Source organism: Myodes glareolus, chromosome 2 (genome assembly GCF_982192425.1).
Source record: "Myodes glareolus chromosome 2, mMyoGla1.1, whole genome shotgun sequence".
NCBI classification, from domain to species: Eukaryota; Metazoa; Chordata; class Mammalia; order Rodentia; family Cricetidae; genus Myodes; species Myodes glareolus.
Window position 1 is genome coordinate 139,256,842 of NC_142027.1, and position 21,159 is coordinate 139,278,000.

The 21,159-nt window shown below is 38.0% G+C and overlaps 1 protein-coding gene across 1 annotated transcript in view; it reads right to left on the reverse strand.

Moving 5' to 3' along the window:
• Positions 1 to 557: 557 nt before the first annotated feature.
• LOC148123183 (uncharacterized) overlaps positions 558 to 21,159 on the reverse strand; it is a 33,012-nt gene continuing 12,410 nt past the window's right edge. The window contains exons 2-4 of the mRNA XM_087903780.1: positions 9,019 to 9,145; positions 8,763 to 8,823; positions 558 to 7,567 (exon numbers count right to left, since the gene is read on the reverse strand). Coding sequence (XP_087759906.1) covers positions 6,187 to 7,567; positions 8,763 to 8,823; positions 9,019 to 9,145 — 1,569 coding nt within the window. The 3' untranslated portion in view covers positions 558 to 6,186. The remainder of the gene's footprint in view (positions 7,568 to 8,762; positions 8,824 to 9,018; positions 9,146 to 21,159) is intronic.

Here is a 21,159-nt window from a genome sequence, read left to right on the forward strand (position 1 = left end):
CAAAGAAAATTACACAGAGGTCTATATTAATTATAAACTGATTGGTCCATTAGCTCAGGCTTCGTATTAGCTCTTATAACATGTATTAGCCCATTATTCCAGTACATGTTAGCCACATGGCTAGGTACCTCTTTCAGAGGAGCAGGTCACTTCTTGCTCCTTCCTTGGTCTGAGCAGGACTAGCAAAAGAGCTTCATTCTTCCCAGAATATTCCTGTTTTCATTGGCCCGCCTCTAATTCCTGTCTGTTTGTCTTGCCTAAACTCCCTGACTGCCTACTGGCCAATCAGCATTTATTTAAAACACGATAGACAAAGCAATTCTCCCAAACCACACAAACACGCAGACACACACACTCCATAAATCTTTGTTACAAAATAAATCTTAGTGCCATTACATTACCTGACATCTCTGGATAATTTCCTTAGAAGGCAATTCCTCAAAATAAAATGCCAAAAGGTTAACTAATGGGGATGAGGGAAGCATGAACCACCAATATATATGTACACACACACACACACACACACAAAACATAAAGCTACGGTATAAGATACACAGTTGAATGATGATTATCCTACTTTATTAAATCTCTACCACATAAACAAAAACACTGTTTTTGAATACACATGAGGTCATTAATGTTTCTTATATTCTCTTCTATTAAGCATTTTAACTTTAACATTGTGAAATTATGTTTACAAAACAGCAAATGTTGGGAGTACATCGACTACACTTTGATTTGTACTCAGGAGGTAGACACATGAGGATCATGAGTTCAAATGTATCCCTGAATCATTACTAACATCTTAGGAAAACTGAATAAGAAATAAGAAAATCTCAAGGGAATTTGAGAATTTGTGGAAATATGAAAAATAAAACCAGGAGCAACAACCCACCACCATTTCATAGAGACTCTTACTTAAAAAGTATGATCACACACTGCCTGATAGTTAAAGAAACAATGGACCACTCTACACATTATAGTAGAAAAATACCTATCAATAAGTAAAAACAAAATAGATTAACAAAAGTCACAGAAGAAATATAAGGACCACAAAATAAACTTCACTCAATGGATTTGTCACACATGGAGCACACTTTAATATCTACCTCAAATGCTTCAAAATAAAAACTAAAGTGCAGTGATCTGTACCATCAGTCTTCAGTAAACATGGTAAGTAATTTATTTCCATCAAGGATATGATGAAAAATAAATAAAACATTACCTTTTCTCTTATAGCTGAAGACAACTGTGATATCTAAAGTCTTGAAAATCATTTTCAGGAAAAGAGTTTTCATCAGTGTGAGTTTATCCATATTTCCTGACTTTGGATTGAAACACATAGGCTTTAAAATATTTAGAGCACTAGAAACATGGCTGGGCAGTAAAGAAATGTTCACTCCCAAAACCAAGGTCTGATTTTTGACAACATCCTGTAATTTCTGCTATAAAATCCTAGGATCTAATATTATCAGAAACAAGCGTGTACATTCACATACCCATGCAAAAACACACTGATATTATAATCACAACTAAAACAACTCTTTAAACATTTTCACTCATGAAAGTTTTTCTTCTGTAAGAATTCATTCCTATACTACAGGTGTTAAGGCACCTAATGGCTGACAAAGTTTTTCTTCATCATGATGCAATCAGGTAGGCCTGAAGTCTAAGAAATCAAGTCTTCTAAGTTAATGGAATCATTTGGGAAGAGTTATGAAATGCTGTCCTGCTGGAGGAAATAAGTCACTGGGAGTAGGCTTTTCTAGTTTACACACTCTGTTTCATGCTGTAGGTTAAGGATTTGAGTTCTTAGCTTTCTGTATTAGCTGTCATGTTAGACACTTATAGTCATAACTCTTTCTTTTTTTGAGAAAGTGTTTCTCTGTAGCTTTGAAGTCTGTCCTAGGACTATTTCTTGTACAAAATACTGGTGAAACTCATCTGCCTCTGCCTCCTGAGTGTGGGATTGAAAGTATGCACCACCAGTGCCCAGTTGAGGTGTCACTCACTTTCATGACAATTCTGTATTACTCTAGAACCAAAGGCCAAATTTATTTTTATAAGTGTATAATTTTTATAGGTAGACATTATATCACAACAACAGAAAATGAACTAATATGAATCAACAAAGTTTTATGCCTGAATCAGTGATTCCATTTAATTGAAGAGAAAAAAATAAAAAGGGGTTACATTATTGTTTAAAAGCGTAGTGCATGTGTTATAGCTCTGGAAGGAAAATGATTCTGACTGTCAGAAGTCAGGCTATATCTACAACTAAGAAAGGAAGGTAGTCTAGATATCTACTGCTGTGGGAGAAAGATATCCTGATTTGATGTGGGATTCCCCTCTTTGTGTTGTGATTACTATTAATGAATAAAAAACTGCCTTGGCCTGTTGATAGGGCAGAACTTAAGCAGGCAGGGAAAACTGAACTGAATGCTAGGAGGAAGAACAGCAGAAGAAGAGAGATGACATGGAGCAGCCAGAGACACATGCTGGGATTTTTACCCAGAAAGTCACAGCAACTTGGCAATACACAAATTAATAGAAATGGTTTAAGTTGATATGCGAGAGTGAGCCAATAAGAAGCCAGAGCCAATGGGCCAAGCAGTGATTTAATTAATACAGTATTTGTGTGGTTATTTCAGATCTAAACTAGCTGGGAACCAAACAAGCGACCTCTGTAAAAGAGATTGTCAGAAGTCAGGTTATGCCTACAGTTGTGAAGGGAAGGTATCCTGTGATGTGGGATCCCCCTCTGTATGCTGTGAACATGATTTAGTGTCATTGGATAATAAAAAAGTTGCTTGGGCCTACAACAGTGCAGAATGTAGTCAGGCTGGATGAGATATATAGAGAGACTAGGTGGAGTAAAAGAGATGCAACGTAGTTGTTGAAGCAGAAAGATGCCAGAACAGAACCTTAATGATAAACCCCCAACCTTGTGTTGAGATGAACAGAAATGGGTTAATTTAAGATGTAAGAATTAGTTAATAGAATCTTGAGCTAACAGGCCAAACAGTGTTGTATTTAATATATTTTCTGTGTGACTATTTAGGTCTAGATGGCTACAGAAACTGCCTCTGCAGGCTCCAATACAATCCTGGATATCTACAGCTGATAGGAAAGCTACCCTGACTGTTATTAAGTCAGGCTATCCCAGAAGCTGTGGAGAAAAGGCTCTGAAGAGAAAGGTACCCTCACTGTCATATCAAGATACACCTACTGCTGTGAAAGTATACTAGATACCTACAGGTATAAAGAGAAATGAATCCGGACTGTTGAGAAGTCTGGGTATAACTGAAACAGTGGAGGGAAGGTAGTCTCATACCTAGGTCTCTGAAGAAAATGGTACCTTGACTGTTAGAAGTTGGACCATACCAACAGTTGTGAAGGGAAAGTGTAGTGAATACCTAAAACTATGAGGTGAAAAGGTATCGTTGTGGAGGCCCAAAACCATGAGCCTATTTCCACCTTATCTGAAAGTCAGAGTTTGAGGTTGTTCAAAATTGTTAACAGGTGTGGCTACACACACTGCCCTAAAGTCTGGTTGTTTTGTGTTTGGGGCTTTAAGAGAGCCAATACAGGTAAATCCACTTCCCCTTGAGCAAACGTGAAAGAATCCAAACATACTTCTGCTACTTCTTTTGAATTAAGAGGTTTGACTTCGGGAATGACTGCCTTTTGAATACTTGGTCTAGGGAGGGTTCACTGCCTGAATAACAGAATGTTTTTCTCAATAATTAAGGACTTGGTGTCTCAAAGTATTGAAGGAAGTAACTGTTCTTGTTGTCTTTTGCATTATGCTAGAGCAGTCTTTTGTCTTCTTCTCGCTGCTGTATCGGGGCATAAAACTATATAAAAAAATTGGTCTGCAGAGAAGGCTCAGTGATTAAGAGCACTGCCTGCTCATCTAAAGGTCCTGAGTTAAATTCCCAGCAACCAAATGGTGGCTTACAACCAGCTGTAATGAGATCAGGTGCATTTTTTCTGGCCTGCAGGCATGTACGTAGGCAGAAAAACATATATACAATAAATAAATCTTTTTTAAAAATGTATATGAAAAATTAAATGCAGGCAGATTTACAGTATTCACAGGAACTTCCTCCTGGTGCTGTCCTATGCTTCTGTTTTATTATTTTCACTTGTGTCTTCATTCTCTTTACTTATGTTCTAATCCCCATACCCCTACCCTGGTAAGTGGTATACTTGTCAAAGATGGTCCCTGACATATACTATTGGGAAGTCCAGCTAAACACGAAGCTGTGTTCCAGTGGGAGATGTTCCCCTAAAGGGTGTAGCAATACTGCTCCCCTACAAAAGAGAGCCATCACAGCTGGGCCCTGCTTCACTCTGCTAAGAGAGCTTCAAAGCAGAGACATCCATTGCTGTTCTGCCCCACTTCCCTAAGGGAGTTTCCTAGCAGAGTTGTCCAATGCTTCTCTGTTCACCCAACTAGGGAGTTTCCTAACAGGATGTATTTCTTTGGCTCCAGTTTCAGAGTCAAAATTATATATTTCAATGGCTCTGGTTTCAGGGTCAGGATGAGTTTCTTTAGCTGGCCTATTTACCCTACACATAGGGCTTCATAAATTCATTATACCATAATTGCACGTACAAACAGTATAAAAAGGACATCATAATGCTTGAAGATGGTTAACACTGTCAAATTAATTTCTACAGAAGAAATACTCTTGTATTATAGACAGAAGATTCTTGTTTATTCCTGGCTGCCCAGACCCAAAATAATCACACAGAAACTATACTAATTAACGCTGCTTGGCCTATTGGTTCAGGATTCTTGTTAACTAACACTGACATCTTAAACCACCCCATTCCTATTATTTTGTATTTTACCACAAGACTTGTGATTTACCAGTAAGGTTCCAGGGCATCTGTCTCCTTCAGCAGATACATGGAGTCTGACTCCACTTTCTTTTCTCCTCTATCTCTGCTAGGAATTCCTGCCTTGCTCTATTCTGCCCTGCCATAGGACCAAAGCAGCTTCTTTATTAAACAATGGTAACAAAATATATTCACAACATACAGAAGGGAAAACCAAATCATTGTGTAGCTTATTATAAGTGTTTTGGCTAAAGATCTTACCAAATACTATTTTTTATTTTTTTTATTTTTTTAAGTAAATTTTCAAATACTATTTTTTAAAATTTATTTATTTATTTGTTTATAAAAATTTCCACTTCCTCCCCTCCTCCCCATGCCCTCCCATTCCCCCCACTCCCTCTCCTCCTCCCTCTCCAGTCCTAAGAGCAGTCAGGGTTTCCTGCCCTGTGGGAAGTTCAAGTTCCTCCCCTCTCCCTCCAGGTCTAGGAAGGTGAGCATCCAAACAGACTAGGATCCCAAAAAGCCAGTACATGCAGACAAAACAAGACCCAGTGCCATTGCCAATGGCTTCTCAGTCAGCCCCCATGTCAGCCACATTCAGAGACTCCAGTTTGATCACATAGTCGTTGAGTTCCAGTCCAGCTGGCCTTGGTGAGCTCTCCTTCGATCAGTCCCCTTGTATCAGAGGGTATGTACTCACTCATAAGTGGATTCTAGCCAGAGTTAAAGGTTTTGAGCCTATAATTCGTGATCCTAGAGAACCTAAATAAGAAGGTGAACCAAATACTTTATAATAAGAAGTCCTCAGTATCTTTTTCAGGTAGTCAATGTCTATTGTAATATTCAAAGATTTTAACAGATTGTTGCACACAAAAAGTTTTACTCCTATATAAAGTACAAAACTTTATCACAGTAAAACCACTTACAGGGTTTCTATGCCATATGATATTTCTCATGATTTAGATTATTCATACATGCAAATGCCTTACCACACTGATTACAGTTATAGAGTTTATCTCCACTGTGTGATTTTTTATGCATTTGTAGAGTACTGTGAAGTGCAAAGGCTTTACCACACTCATTACATTCATAGAGTTTATATCCAGCAAATGTCAGTTTATGTCTTTAAAGATGACTATGATAAACAAAGCCTTTAGCACACTAATTACATATGTAATGTTTCTCTCCAGTAGTGTTTCTATTATGTTTTCAGAGATCACTATACATGCAAAGGCTTTACCACATTGATTATATCCATAGGGTTTCTCTCCAGTATGTGTTCTTTCATGTGTTTGGAGACTACTGTGACATACAAAGGCTTTACAACACTGATTACATTCATAGGGTTTTCTCTCCAGCATGTCTAATTTCATGACTTTGTAGATGAATGTGCTGTAAAAAGGATTCACGACACTGATTACATTCATAGTGTTTCTCTCCAGTGTGGCTTCTTTCATGATTTTGGAGAGTACTGGAACATGCAAAGGCTTTACCACACTGATTACATTCATACGGTTTCTCCCCAGTATGGGCTCTTTTATGTTTTTGGAGATAACTGAGAAGAGCAAAGGCTTTACCACACTGATTACATTCATAGGTTTTCTCCACAGTATGGGTTCTTTTATGAATTTGAAGATAATCTTGCTGCGCGAAAGCTTTACCACACTGATTACATTCATACGGTTTCTCCCCAGTATGGGTTCTTTTATGCTTTTGGAGATAACCGGGACAAGCAAAGGCTTTACCACACTGATTACATTCATAGGGTTTCTCCCCAGTATGGGTTCTTTCATGCCTTTGGAGAGTACTGGAACATGAAAAGGCTTTACCACACTGATTACATTTATACGGTTTCTCTCCAGTATGGGTTCGTTCATGATTTTGAAGATTACCATGGTGTGCGAAGGCTTTACCACACTGATTACATTCATAAGGTTTCTCTCCAGTATGGATTCTTTCATGCTTTAGGAGATAACTGGAACATGAAAAGGCTTTACCACACTGATTACATTTATAGGGTTTCTCTCCAGTATGGGTTCGTTCATGATTTTGAAGATGACCGTACTGTGCAAAGGCTTTACCACACTGATTACATTCATAAGGTTTCTCTCCAGTATGGCTTCTTTCATGAGTTTGAAGATTACCCTGCCATGTGAAGGCTTTACCACACTGATTACATTCATAGCGTTTCTCTCCAGTATGGCCTCTTTCATGAATCTGGAGAGCACTGGAACATGGAAAGCCTTTACCACATTTATTACATTTATAGGGTTTCTCTCCAGTATGGACTCTTTTATGCTTTTGGAGATAACTGTGCCATATAAAGGCTTTACCACACTGATTACATTTATACGGTTTCTCTCCAGTATGGGTTCGTTCATGATGTTGAAGATTACTGTGGTGTGCGAAGGCTTTACCACACTGATTACATTCATAGGGTTTCTCTCCAGTATGGATTCTTTCATGCTTTAGGAGACTACCGGAACATGAAAAGGCTTTTCCACATTGATTACATTTATAGGGTTTCTCTCCAGTATGGGTTCGTTCATGATTTTGAAGATGACCGTACTGTGCAAAGGCTTTACCACACTGATTACATTCATAGGGTTTCTCTCCAGTGTAAGATCTATTGTGCATTTCAAGATGACTGTGATGTGCAAAAGCTTTACCACACTCATTTTCTTCATAGGGCTTCAATCTAGTATATGTTTTTTCATGCCTGTGAAGATGACATGCAAAGGCTTTAACACATTGAGTATATACAGAAGTTTTCTCGCTAGTTTGACTTTTTTCATGCCTACAATGGTAATGGTACAAGAAAAGAATTACTACATTTAATACACTGTTGAATATTTTTATCTGTATAAATTAATTTTAAAATTTAGTACTATTTTAAAGAAGAACTATATGTTAAGGTTTTATTACCATATTTACAATCCTGTTTTTCCCATTCATTAAAGCATGTTTTTCATCTTTGAGGATAACTGAAAACAGCCTTTATTACATGGTTCACATTTACAGAATCTTTTTTTTCTGTATGAGAATTTTCATGTATTTGAAGAGAACTGAAAACAATCAGAGCTTTACCACTCTTATTGCATTCATAACGTTTCTTACACTGTGAGTGATACTACATTTGTTAAGTGAACTAAGACAAACAGAAGTTTTTACACAGTCCTAGTACTCATGGTGCTTTTCTGAAATGTAAGCTTGTTGATATATTAACAATGAGGCTAGAAAACTAATTACTTGTATACTTGTACATCAAATTCAACAAGTATACTCAACATGGAGACTGTTACATATCTTCTATTTCTTCTGAGAGAGGGGTATTTTATATTTTTTTACATCCCTATGCTCATGTGGCTTGTATCCAGAGTAACATATGATATACTTAGTAAAGGAAGAATAACAAATATAAGGCTTCCACATTGAGGTCACAGTTTGACTTTCTGTCCTCATAGACTTGTGGTATCTGGATTAAGGCCTCTCTATAACAGCTGCCCCTTGAGTTGTGAATCTAACTGCCCCCTCACTAAACTTAACACAGTCACAAATATATGGGTTAAACCACCTTTTCTATGGACTATTAGTGTAATAGAGAGTTTCAGAGATATACTCATCACCTTTTCAAAATGTATATCTTTTAGAATATGAAATCAATGCATTGACAATTTTACAGAATAGCTCATTGTATTATGAATCAAATGGAAATACAGGTTAAGGCATTGTTTCCTTGACTTCTTTCTTAAAAGAATGACTTTTAAATGCAATTCACCTATCTGAAATTTTGTGATAATTTAATAAGCACCAATGAACTTTATTGTGTACATTGTTGTTTTGGTTTAAAACATATAGGATACATTACAAATTCTTCAGGGGTACATCTGTATCAGCTTATACATGGAAATTACCTTTCATGTCTTCTAGAACTTTGACAATGTTCTTCAATATTATGGTCTTCCCAATTATATCCTAAAATACAGTGCCAGAAAAATGTATGTTATATATTAAAAATTGTAAAAAATTTAGTTACCATTTGAAGCAAAACTTAAAAACATGTCTAATCTCTTTACCCATTCTTCTTTCTCAATCATATTACAAAAGAGCATTATTAACCAATGAACAGTTGTCCCCTTATTTAAAACATAAAAGATAATTCAGTCCTACCTATAGCAGTGAGGTTTCTGTAGGTCTCCACCATCACATCTTTGTAGAGACTCTTCTGGGAAGGATTCAGCAAAGTCCATTCTTCCCAAGTGAAGTCGACATGCACGTCATCACAGGTCACTGCATTCTAAAATTCCATACATGTGTACAAAAGAAAGTATGATTTTGCAACACTGTAAATGTATACTTCTTTGACAGTATAGTCATACAATTATGGTGTTCCCCATACTTATTCCACGGCATAGACATCACAATTTAATCACCAAGTCACTTTAGAAGCAAACTGAATAGGAGGTTCACCTTGGTCATTTCTGAACCCGTTGAATAGGATATCACTTTGCAAGAGAAATGCCTACTAACCAACAATGAAAGATACATAAACAGAACATGAGTACAGAGTACAGATAAGAGAGATTGTATGAATGATTAATTTCTAACTACAAAAAAGAAAAATAAGATGAAAAAGCTGGATGCTTTGAGTCCTCTAATCCAAGGACTCAGAAGGCAGAGGCATGTATGTCTATCTGTCTCTGACTTGAATACGAGCCTAGTCCACACAATCACTTCTATGGCAGCCAGAAATACATGTTAAATACCTCTTTCACATGATAAAAACCAATCAAACATAAAGGTTAGTAATAACTCATAGGCTTTTGCTGAAGGTCTACAAAAGTTATATATTCACTTCAACTCTTTATTCATCTACATGAAATCTGAAGTACCCCAATTTAAACTGAAAAATAAATAAGATTTTACTAAAAGGCACTGTGTGTTTAAAAAGTTACAAATGGACAAATGAAAAGAATAGCAATTAATATGCTGATTACAAGTAATGAACACAGAGCAGGAAAGATGGCTCAGCAGTAGAGTCCTCCTGGTGTTTCATGCAGGTGGGCTTAAGGACTTCCATGGAGGATCATAACTATCCATTATTCCAAGGTCAAGGTTTTTAGTACCATGTTTTTGATCAATGTAAGGAGCAGGTTCTCACATGGTGTATATCCATGCATACAGGTTAAATACTCTTTTTTTTAAAAAAATAAAAATTCAAAACAAACAAAACAGGCAGAAAGAAGGTTATGCATCTGCAATCCAATGACTCAAAAGACAGAGGCAGTATTAATGTCATGAGTACATGACATCCTGGGAAAAATAATGAGACCCTCTGCAAAATTTAAAATTTAAGATATGGGTGAAGTTCACTACAGCAGCATATGCTTGAATAAAAACAAAACCATCATACAACAATATAGAAACAAAAAAGCCAGGAATGCTGGCCCACCTTTAATCCCAGCACTTGGGAGTCAGAGGTTCTCTGAGTTTGAAGCCAATCTGGTATATAGCACTACTTTCAGAACACCTGGGGCTACACCGACAAACTTTGTCTTCAAAAATAAACAAACAAAAATACAAACTGTAGGCTACCAAACCACCTTAGCACCAAATAGCAGGTAATTCTACTGAATCTTGTATGATTTAGTGATAGAGTTTATGATGGTGGGGAAGTTATGACAGCAAAAGAAGAAAGTCGACTGATTAGTTTCAACCACAACACAGCAGACACAAAGAACAGGAAATGGGTTGAGGCTATAGAAACTCATATTGTGGGATTCCCTTCTGGATGCTGTGATAATCATTGTTTAATAAAGAAACTGCTTTGGGCCTATAACAGAGCTTTAGGACAACTCCAAGGTAGGTTGGGAAAACTAAACTGAATGCTGGGAGGATGAAGGGGGAGTCAGAGAGAAGTCATGTAGCCCTATTGGAGACAGATGCTGAGAACTTCACCTCATAAGCCACAGTCACATGGCAATATACAAATTAACAGAAATTGATTAAATTAATATGTAAGTGTCAACCAGTAAGAAGCTAGAGCTAATGGGCTAAGCAGTGATTTATTAATACAGTTTCTGTGTGGTTATTTTCAGGCTGAGAAGCTGGGAACTAATGAGTGGCTTCCCATAACAAACCAGTGACTATGTGGCCAACGAACGTCCATTTAAAAGCTTAGAGAGCTTGGAAAGGAATTCTAAACAGTAAAAAAATGAAGTTTAGCCACATTTATTTCCCCAAATGGGCTTTGCTTACTGATGATGTGCTGCAGCACCTTTAAGAGATGTTTTCCTGATGTAGAGGTAGCATAAAAAAGCTCCACCATTTTGAAATGCTGAATTTCTGGGCTGTGCTGTCAGTGCCAACTCTGACTCCTTCTGGAAGACCGGCTATGGGGTTTGTGAGAAGATTGCTAATGGCAACTCAGATCCCATGTATGCCTGAAAATGGGGTAATGTACATGGCTCTCAGAGGCAGCAAATGTGCCTCTGCCATGTTGGACTGTGTTGAGCAAGCAGGCACAGCTGAAATTCATAAGAAGGGCTTAGCATTTTAAGAAGTGCTCCAGAACAGGAAAAAATTACAGATACACAATAGTACAGATTCATACATAAAAGACCTCTAAATGAGACACCGTCTGTTTAAAAAATGTACATAGGCCTGGGAGAAAGAAGAAAAATAAAACAGGGTTATAAAAACAAGTAAATGGTTTATAAAAAATCAAATGAAGACTTTTTAAAAAGACAGTACAGTCAGTCATAAATTAAAGGAGTAAAGATAATAAAATAAACAGAAAAATGTAATAGAATAAAAACAAATAAGCCATGTAAAGATGGATTATATACAGAGGGTCTGGATTATGTATTTTATTGTGCTTTTCTTTGAATTTCTTGACTGTAAAGGAGCTAAGTAACCAACACATATACTTTAAAGGTATCATGTCTTCAGAATTTGGGTCTAAGGATTTGTTGCTTTGAAAAAGGGCTTTTTCTTTTGTTTCCACAGAGGACGAGAACCTGTGGAATCCTTCCAGACTAATGTGGCTTGATGAATCAAGACCACACAAAAGGTTGCAGTGAATGCCCCCCAATATTACTTCACCTAATTAAAAGCAGGAAGCAGTTTGGAGAGAACTATACCCATATTCCCAAATACAATTCATAAATGTTTCTTTACATTTAAAGGGGAATATGCTATAGAAATTTGCAATGGCATGAATCTTGGAGTATTGATACAAATTTTAGGTCAATTGTATTATATGTATTTCTGCTCTTAATTAAAGTATTGTATTTGTGCAGCTCATTTAAACATGTAATATATAATTAAAATAGAGGTAGAGAGTCATGTATTATAGTAATACTCAAGTTTGTACTAATGTTGGTTAGGTTTTCTAGAGGTACAGAGATGTATTTCTAATAGGGATTCTTCAAATCTTTCAGAGACTTTAAGAATATGGCATCTAAAATGTTTTAAGACATTAAGACTTTTCATGACAATGAAACACATCTGCTCCTGGTGGCACCAGTCTACTCTGAGAGGATGATGAACATGGAAGAGGTTCCTTATGGATTTTGTTAGACATTTGGGCAAGAAACTGCTCTTGCTGGGACTGCTTAATGAGCTGGACATGCAGGACCCACAGAAAAATGACTGATGAGCTTTCCTAAAGGTGAGATGATTCTTCGGGGTTCCTGATTCATGATAGAGTCTGCCAGACATTCTACAGAACACAGAAGACAGCAACTGTTGGACTTTTCCATTGCAAGACAGAACAGGTCTTCAAATTTCCTGCTTCATGGAAAAGTCTTCCGGATACTATGGGTCCGTGGGCTGAAGACTGGATGCCCCAAAAACACAGAACTTTGGGTGACTGTCTGGGCAATGAGATGTCTCTGTCATTTCTAGAGTTTTGGAAGGTGCTTACAATATACTTTCTGTGTACTTAGGTAATATTATATCCTTCTGGAGTCTTTGATGGAGTTGAAGATTATATACTTATAGTTTTCTTTAGTTATGATAAAAGATAGATATAAAATTGTAACTGTAATTCTTGCATGATACCTGTTTTGTAATTTGTAATTTTAGTAGGTTAAAACTAAAACCTTCCTTTCCATTTAAATGGAAAAGGAAAAGTGATGTGGGATTCCCCTCTGTATGCTGTGATTATCACTGTTTAATAAAAAAGCTGCTTTTGGCCAATAGCAGAGTTATAGAGCAGAACTTAGGTAGGCGGGAAAAACCAAACTGAATGCTGGGAGGAAGAAGGTGGAGTCAGAGAGAAGTTATGTAGACCCACCAGAGACAGATGCTGGGAACTTTACCCAGTAAGCCACAGCCACATAGTGATACACAGATTAATAGAATTGGGTTAAGTTAAAATGTAAGAGTTAGCCTATAAGAAGCTAGAACTAATGGGACAAGCCATGATTTAATTAATACAGTTTCTGTGTGATTATTTTGGGGCTGAGCAGCTTGGAACAAACAAGCATCCCTATTTACTATATCATTTCACATCCCAGTGAGAAATTTCATCCAGGAAGGCTCCTCCTACTAATGGTTTCAGAAGCAATCAAACGAAAGTTACCAAGAAGAGGCACATGTTAAAACACATCTTCCTATCTGAGAGGTTTTTCATTCAATCAATTACATTCTAACCTGGATCACTATAGGCTCATAGTTTTCTTCATCCATGAAGAAAATTAATTTAGTCACTTCAATGACACTCATAGTCTGCAATAGGCCCTAGGCTGTTCAAATGTTCAAAATCTCTTCAGATGCTCAAGACAATTACTTGACAGTGATTTGTTGACAGAGTTTTCTGTCCTGCCTAGTCCCATGGTCATTTGGTTCCAAAGAAATACACAGAGTTCTACATTAATTATAAACTGGTTGGCCTGTTAGTTCAGGCTTCTTATTAAGTAATTCTTAGATCTTAGATTAGTACATAATTCTTGTCTGTGTTATCCACATGGCTTGGTACCTTTTATCAGTGTGATATTCTCCTCTTGTTTCCTCTGAGTCTAGGTAACAACTGTAGACTGAGCCTTTCCTCTTCCCAGAATTCTCCTGTTCTGGTCACCCCACTTATCCTTCCTGCCTGGCTACTGGTCAATCAGCATTTTATTAAACCAATACAAGTGACAAATCCTTACAAGGTACAAGACCATTGTTCCACAGCAAGTAACATCTTCTAAATATTAGAAAACAAGTTACATCTTTCCAACATACAATGGTACAAAATACCACTCACACTCCAAAATAGAGAAATGCAGACATAGTGAGGGAAGATTGAACCAAGGCACGACTGAGGCATAACAAGACAAACATCAAATCCTGTAGCTCTGTTTCAGATGCATAGGGCTTCAGTTTCAAAGGACATAGAAGGCCCTATCCCTGCGTCTTCTCATACATCTCTCTCTTTGGTTACTTCCACTCTCTATACTCAGTTAGTTGTCCATAGCAGATGTCTTATAATTTAGGGATCTCAATATCTTGTGGTATCAAAATGCAGCCTAGTCTGTATCAAAATACAACCCTTGCTGTTGTGGAAATTTATTGTAAAATGTGTTATATTTAGTTATGTTGTGAAACAATTGTTTCAATGATGCAAATATGTGTTGCATTCTTTTATGTTGCCTATGCTTAATTCTGTGAAGCTGTGATACTGGGCTGGTCTAAAATACCTGTTTGGCCTAACGAAAAATCTATAGCTTGGTTGGAAAGAATAAGATGGGCTGGCAGGTAGAGAGAATAAATTTGAGGAAAAATCTTAGAGATAAAAAGGAAGGCTGATCAAGAAAAGGAGAGAAAGGCATGGACCAGCCACTCAGCTACACAGCAAGCCATCGAATAAGAAGTAAAAAAAGGTATAGAGAATAGATAAAAGCCCAGAGGCAAAACGAACACGGAACAATTAGTTAAGAAAGACTGGTTATGAACAAGACAACCTCAGACCAGGAATTTATAAGAAATAATAAGCCTCAGTGTATGTCACTTTTTTGAGAGTTAGGTGGAGGCCCCAGAAAGAGTAAAAACAACAACAGGTTTCATCCTCACAGCTTCATGAAGTGAACTCTCACAGTCTCTTCACTGGGTTTCTGTCTCTGCCAAACATGGATGCCAGTAACAATGCTGAACTGTACCACAAACCAAGAACCCATTACCTTAAACTGTGATTCTTTGTTTCCAGGACCAGCACATGGTGAGTAGTCCTAAAAAGTTCAACTTCTTAATTCATAGATAGTAACACACTTGGACCACAGGTGTAGCAGGTTTTGTAAGAAGTTGCTTGCTAGGACTAGGAATCACTTTGCTTACTTCTTACATAAATTGAAGGTTTATGTGGATTGACTCTTACTCTTGGAGCATCTTGCTAGTCTTCTATTCCATTGCAAGGGCCTTCTCTATAATAGAAAGAAACTCCTTGAAAATCCCTGCTTGTTTCAGTAATTGGCTGCTGTAGGTACCAAGGTCTTTTTCCCTTCTTCCTGGCGATTCGATTCGCAGGGCCGTGTGACCTCCGGCTCCCTGGAGATTCTGCACTAGCACTGGTTTGAGGGGATAGCTTAGGAAGAATTTGGCTCTCTTTGTTATGGTGATTCCACCTGTATTCAAGGTTCTAGCAGTGGGCTCCACACACCTGGCCCCTCTCAGCTGATTCTGCCTGAGGCGCCAGGGCCTGTAATCTCCTTCTCCTGCTCCTGATGGGAGGAGGCCTTGCCCTTTTGATCCCCCTTGCCCACTGGTATAAATACCTGACTTGAGTTTAATAAAGTTGCCATTTACTCTTGGTAAGTGAGCAGGTCTCTTTTGTGTGTGTCTGTTTTAAACCCTCAGGACAGTCATCCATTCTCGTGGGCCCGAGTTCAGGAAAGCGTGCGCCTGGATCGGGTGTGGGTATCCACAGGAAGGCGGGGTCCTACAGGCTGCCACCTGAAACTCCCTTTTCATTTTAATTTGTTTGAATCCCAAATGTTTTCTTGTTACTGTAGACCTAAATGAATCATGAGGAATTACCTTCCAACTGATCCAGTATTTCATTTAAGGAATTAGCCCATTATTTTTTAATTGTGCTTTACTAAATTTCAAGGTCATAGGAAGAAAAAGAAATATTTTGGAGTCAAATGTATCATACAAATGACTTCTAAATTAATCTGTCATGGTGTCTATCATTTCCAACAGATCCTATAATCTCCATCTCTACTTTCTGGCATTCTTCTTAACATTTCCATCTTTCTGGTCCTACAAGAACAGCCAGTTTAGTTTATGTACTACTTTCTATATTTCTTGCCACCTAAAGTCTAGATATCTTCTATACTCGTTCAAGAGACATCATTCCAGGTTCTGCCTAGCAACAATGTTACTTTTGGCTTTTCATTTTTTGTTTTAAGTTATATTTATATTGCTCTGATGAAATCCTCTAACCAAAAACAGCTCAGACAATGAGTGGGATCATTTGACTTCTTCATTTTCAGAGTTTAGGAGAGAAAACTCAATCTAATAGTTGAAGGCAAAAATCCACTGACAAAGATTGTTTCCTGGCTTTCTCTCATGCCTAGTCACTGTCTCATTCATGCTAAGATAGCTCCCTTTTGTAGCCCAAGTTCAATTTCTTAGGGATATTTCTACCCTCAGTGGAGGAGCCTTTCCATATCAATCATCAATCAACACAATCTCTCCCAGATACAGCAGTCTATGGCTTTTATGAACAAAGCCACTATAAATACAGATGAGCAAATGTCCTTGTGGTAGGATCTTTTGGATATATGTCCAACAGTGGTATAGCTGGGTCTTGAGGTAGATTGACTCCCAATTTCCTGAGGACTGCAAATTGATTTCCACATTGACTGGACAAGCTTGCATTTGTAACAGCAATGGATTCCCCTTGCTACATGTCCTTGCTAGCATTAGCTGTCACTTGTATTATGAATCTTAACAATTTAAACAGGTGTAAGATGAATTTTTAATATTAACTTCCCTGATGGGTAAAGATGTTGAACATGTCTTCAAGTGTTTCTCAGTCACTTTAGATTCTTTTACTGAGAATTCTGTTTAGAGGTGTTCCCCATTAATTAGATTATTTGGCTTGTTTTTCTCTAGTTTCTTGAATTCTTTAATATCCTAGGTAAGGAAACCCAGATTCACACAGAAAAATATGGCATTTACTCATTAATAGGGGGATAGTAGCAGTTAAGTAAAGTATAATCACAGTAATCACAGTTAATCACACTACAATCTATAGACATAGAGAGGCTAAGTAACAAGGGGAGATGCATGGATCTTCCTGGTAAGCAGAAATAGATTTTGTGGGTGTACTGGAGGTGGTGGGGGGATAAGAAGAAGGATTAGGGAGGTAAGGAAGGGACAGATGCAGAGAAGACAGGGAGAAATGACTGGAATAGGGGAGCTTTTAACAGGGGATGTGGAAACAGTGTAGTGAAAACTTTCTGGAACCTATACAGGTGACCCTAGTGAGTACTCCTAGTAATCAAGAGTATGGAGGCTGAACTAGTCATCTACTGTAACCACATAAAGCTCCCAGTGGAACTGGAACACCAAGCCAACTGCGAAACATTCAACCCACACTTGTACTACCTGTAAGATATGCTGGGGAACTGGTGACTCAGAGCTTTCTTAGTGGCCAATAAATGACTGGTCTAACTTGAAGCCCATGCTGTGAGAGAAAGCCCATAACTGACACTGCCTAGATGGTAAGGAACTAAAACTCAAATGGTTCAGAGAACAAGGGTAGAACCAAATACAGCTGACCAGAAAAAAATATCAATAAAACGATTCTTAACTATTTCCTGCTAAAATTATAGGTTGGTACTTGGCCTACTTGTTATTAAACAGGCTTCTTCCAGGGGCTGATGGAAGCCCTTGAAGAGATCCCTAACCAAACATTAGCTTGAGAACTAGGAACCTTGTAGAAGGAGGGTGTGAGTATTGTAGCATTCAGTGGTTGAGGAAATAGAAGAACATAGCCCACACAATCAAGTAGGACATATAGTGGCTCAAAAAAGCAGATGTAGCAATTACAGAGTCTTCATGGCTGCATACATGCTACGGTTGTTTACTTTGGGATGATAGCGAATCTCCTAACTGTAGGAGTCATGGTGTCTCTGACTTTTTTGTCTGTTCTTAGGACCCTTTTACTTCTATTGTTTTATGTTGTCTAGCCTTGAAAGAAGAGTTTGTGCCCAGTCCTATTGCACCTTGGTATGATTTATTTAGTTGATATCCCGGGGAGGTCTGCACTTCTGCACTTTTTTTTCTCAAGGGAAAAGGATGCAGTGGAACTGGGAGAATGGGGATTTGGTGGGGGAGGAACTGGAATGAGTAGAGGAAAAGGAAAATTCAATCAGGATATATAGTATGAAAGAAGAATAAATACAAATAAAATAAAACTGCATTTAGTCTAAGTTCAATGATCCTTATAATCTGTAGCAGCCCAAACATCACAAATGTCCAAAGTCTCTTCTGACACTTAAGACAATCTCCTGACTGTCACATGCTATAAAATAAATAAATATTTACAACATATAATGGCACAGGACATATTCCCAATGGGAATATGACTGTGTTACAGCTCCCAACTTAGGCAGACTCATGTGTATGTCACACCAGTCAGAATAACAGATAGGCAGACCAGAAGCCCATGAAATTTCCACACTCCCTGCATTCCCAGACACAATCCTCCAGCAACCCTACAGCTGCTATCCCCAAACCATGAAACCACACCCTATATCAGATGCATAACCTCTGCTCAAACGCAGGCCACATCAGCCAAAAAACAGGTAGGAAAACTGAAGTAAAGACTCTGCTGGATCAGAACCTATGTCAGTCACCAGAAATTCACTGAGGTTTGTCTGTGTACCTCCTCCATTCTTTTAATAATCCCAACACTATCCCCAATCCCACTTCCCTCCTCTTCTCTGTGCTGTAGCCTTCAACTTGGGTGGAGACTCACACACTATCTGCAAGAAGTCTATGTAGGCCACCTTCCAACTGACCTGTCTCATTCTCTCAGTCCCCCTCAATACTATCTCCAAGTTGCCTACCCTCTCTTCCCCTTTCAGGCCCAAACATGGGCAGACACTCCCTGCTGGAGCAAAGGCCACACCATCTCTAAGATTTCCAGCCCTAACTTGGGATGGGAGCCCCTGTTCAACCATAGGCCACATAGACCAGAAAACTAGAGAGCAAATAGAAACCAAGGAGCAAAACACCCATGCAACAAAGACAAACTGAGAAATTGGTACCTAGACCCCAAAATACCTCAAACAGATACCTGGACACCAGTATAAAAACACAATCAACAACAGCCAAAGCAATAAGTCACTACCAGATTTCAGCTATCCTACTATTGCAAGCCCTGAATATTCCAACCCAGTTGAAGTATAAGTAAGACCAACTTTATAAAGATAACAGAAGTCCTTAAAGAGGAAGTAAATGAATCCCTTAAAGAAAACAGAGAAAGGATGAGGTATTGGAGAAAATTAATAAACCCCTTAAAGAAAGCCAAAACATAAAGAAATAGTTGACAGAAAAAAATGAATCTGTTCAAGACCTTAAAATAGAAATAGGAGCAATTAAAATATATGAACCGAAGAAATTTTGAAAATGAAAACCTAAGTAATCAAATAAGACCTACAGAGGCATGCTTCACCAAAAGAAAATAAGACATTCAACAGAGAATTTCAGACTTTAAAAGCATGACCAAAGAAATACATATATTTGTCAAAGAAAATGTTAAACCTAAAATTTCCTGAAAGATAACATTCAGGAAATCTGAAACACTAAGAAAAGACCAATACTAAGAATAATAGGAAGTGGAGGAGAAGAATCTCACCCCAGAGGCAAAGAAAAAAATTTCAAACAATTTCATAGTCAAAATCTTTCCTAACTAAAATGGCACAGGAGAATGCAGGCCACAGAATCAACTAAGTAGGGCTCATAGGAGCTCATAGAGCCTGAAATAGCAATCATGGAGCCTGCAGGAGTTTGCACCAGGTCCTTTGCATGTGTGTTATCATTGTGTAGCTTGGTGCTTTTGTGCAACTCCTAACAGTGGGGTGAAGGATGTCTCTGATTCTTCTGCCTGCTCTTGGAATCCTTTTCCTTCTACTGGGTTGACTGATCCAGTCTTTGATATGTGCCTATCATATCAACTTGCTATGTATGGCTTTATTGATATCTCTGGGATATCTGCTCTATTCTGAAGGGAAATGAAGATTGAGTGGATCTGGTGGAGAAGGGTGTAGTGGAGAGGACTGAAAGGAATGGAGGGAGGGGAAACTGCAGTTGGGATAGATTATAAGAAAAGTGATGCGTGATGTCCTTTTGTATAAGTGTTACTTTTATTGATTAATGAATATAGCTGCTTTGGCCTATGGCAAGGCAGAATATAGCCAGGCAGGAAGAGATATAGAGAGACAGTGGGCAGAGTCTAAGAGATGCCATGTACATGCCTAAGCACAAAGACACCCCAGAAGCTTATCAGTAGGCTACAGCCTGATGGTGATATAGAGATTAATAGCCATGGATTAAGATGAAAGAGCTACTTAATTAGAAGCCTGAGCTAATAGGCCAAACAGTGCTGTAATTAATATAATCCCTGTGAATATTCAGGTCTGTGTGCCCTGGAAAAGAATAATCATTCTCTGTTTACAAGAAGAATACATTTTGAAGAGAGAGAACTGTGGACACAGTGAGGGAAGATTGGTTCACAGTAACACTAAAACTCAATAGGGCAAACAACAAACCCTTTAGTTCTGCCTCAGACAGGTGGGCATTCATTTTCAAAGAGCTTAGATAGAACTATCCATGAAAAATTATTTATATATATACATATATATATATATATATATATATATATATATATAGAGAGAGAGAGAGAGAGAGAGAGAGAGAGTGAGCGAGCGAGTTTGGGTATCTTGATATCCTATCATCTAAAAATACAGCTCTGTCTTCATCGTCACAGGTTCATGCAATGAGCTATCACAGTCTCCTCACTAAGTTTCTGACTGCCAAACATAGACGGATGCAACTAAAGAGGAAGAATCTATGACCTATAAATTTTGCTTCTTTCGTTTCTCCAGAAAAAAATACAACATGGATCACCCCCACAATTTGGCTTCTAAGTTATTATGGATGATACCATGTTTGGATCAGAGTTCCAGCAGCATCTGCATGAAGTAGCTTCCTCAGATTAGGAATCAAGTTGCCTATTCCTTTGAGAAATGGAAGACTTAGATAGGTGGAATCTTACCCTAATTTACCTTCCCAGGCTTCAAATGATAAGAAGGA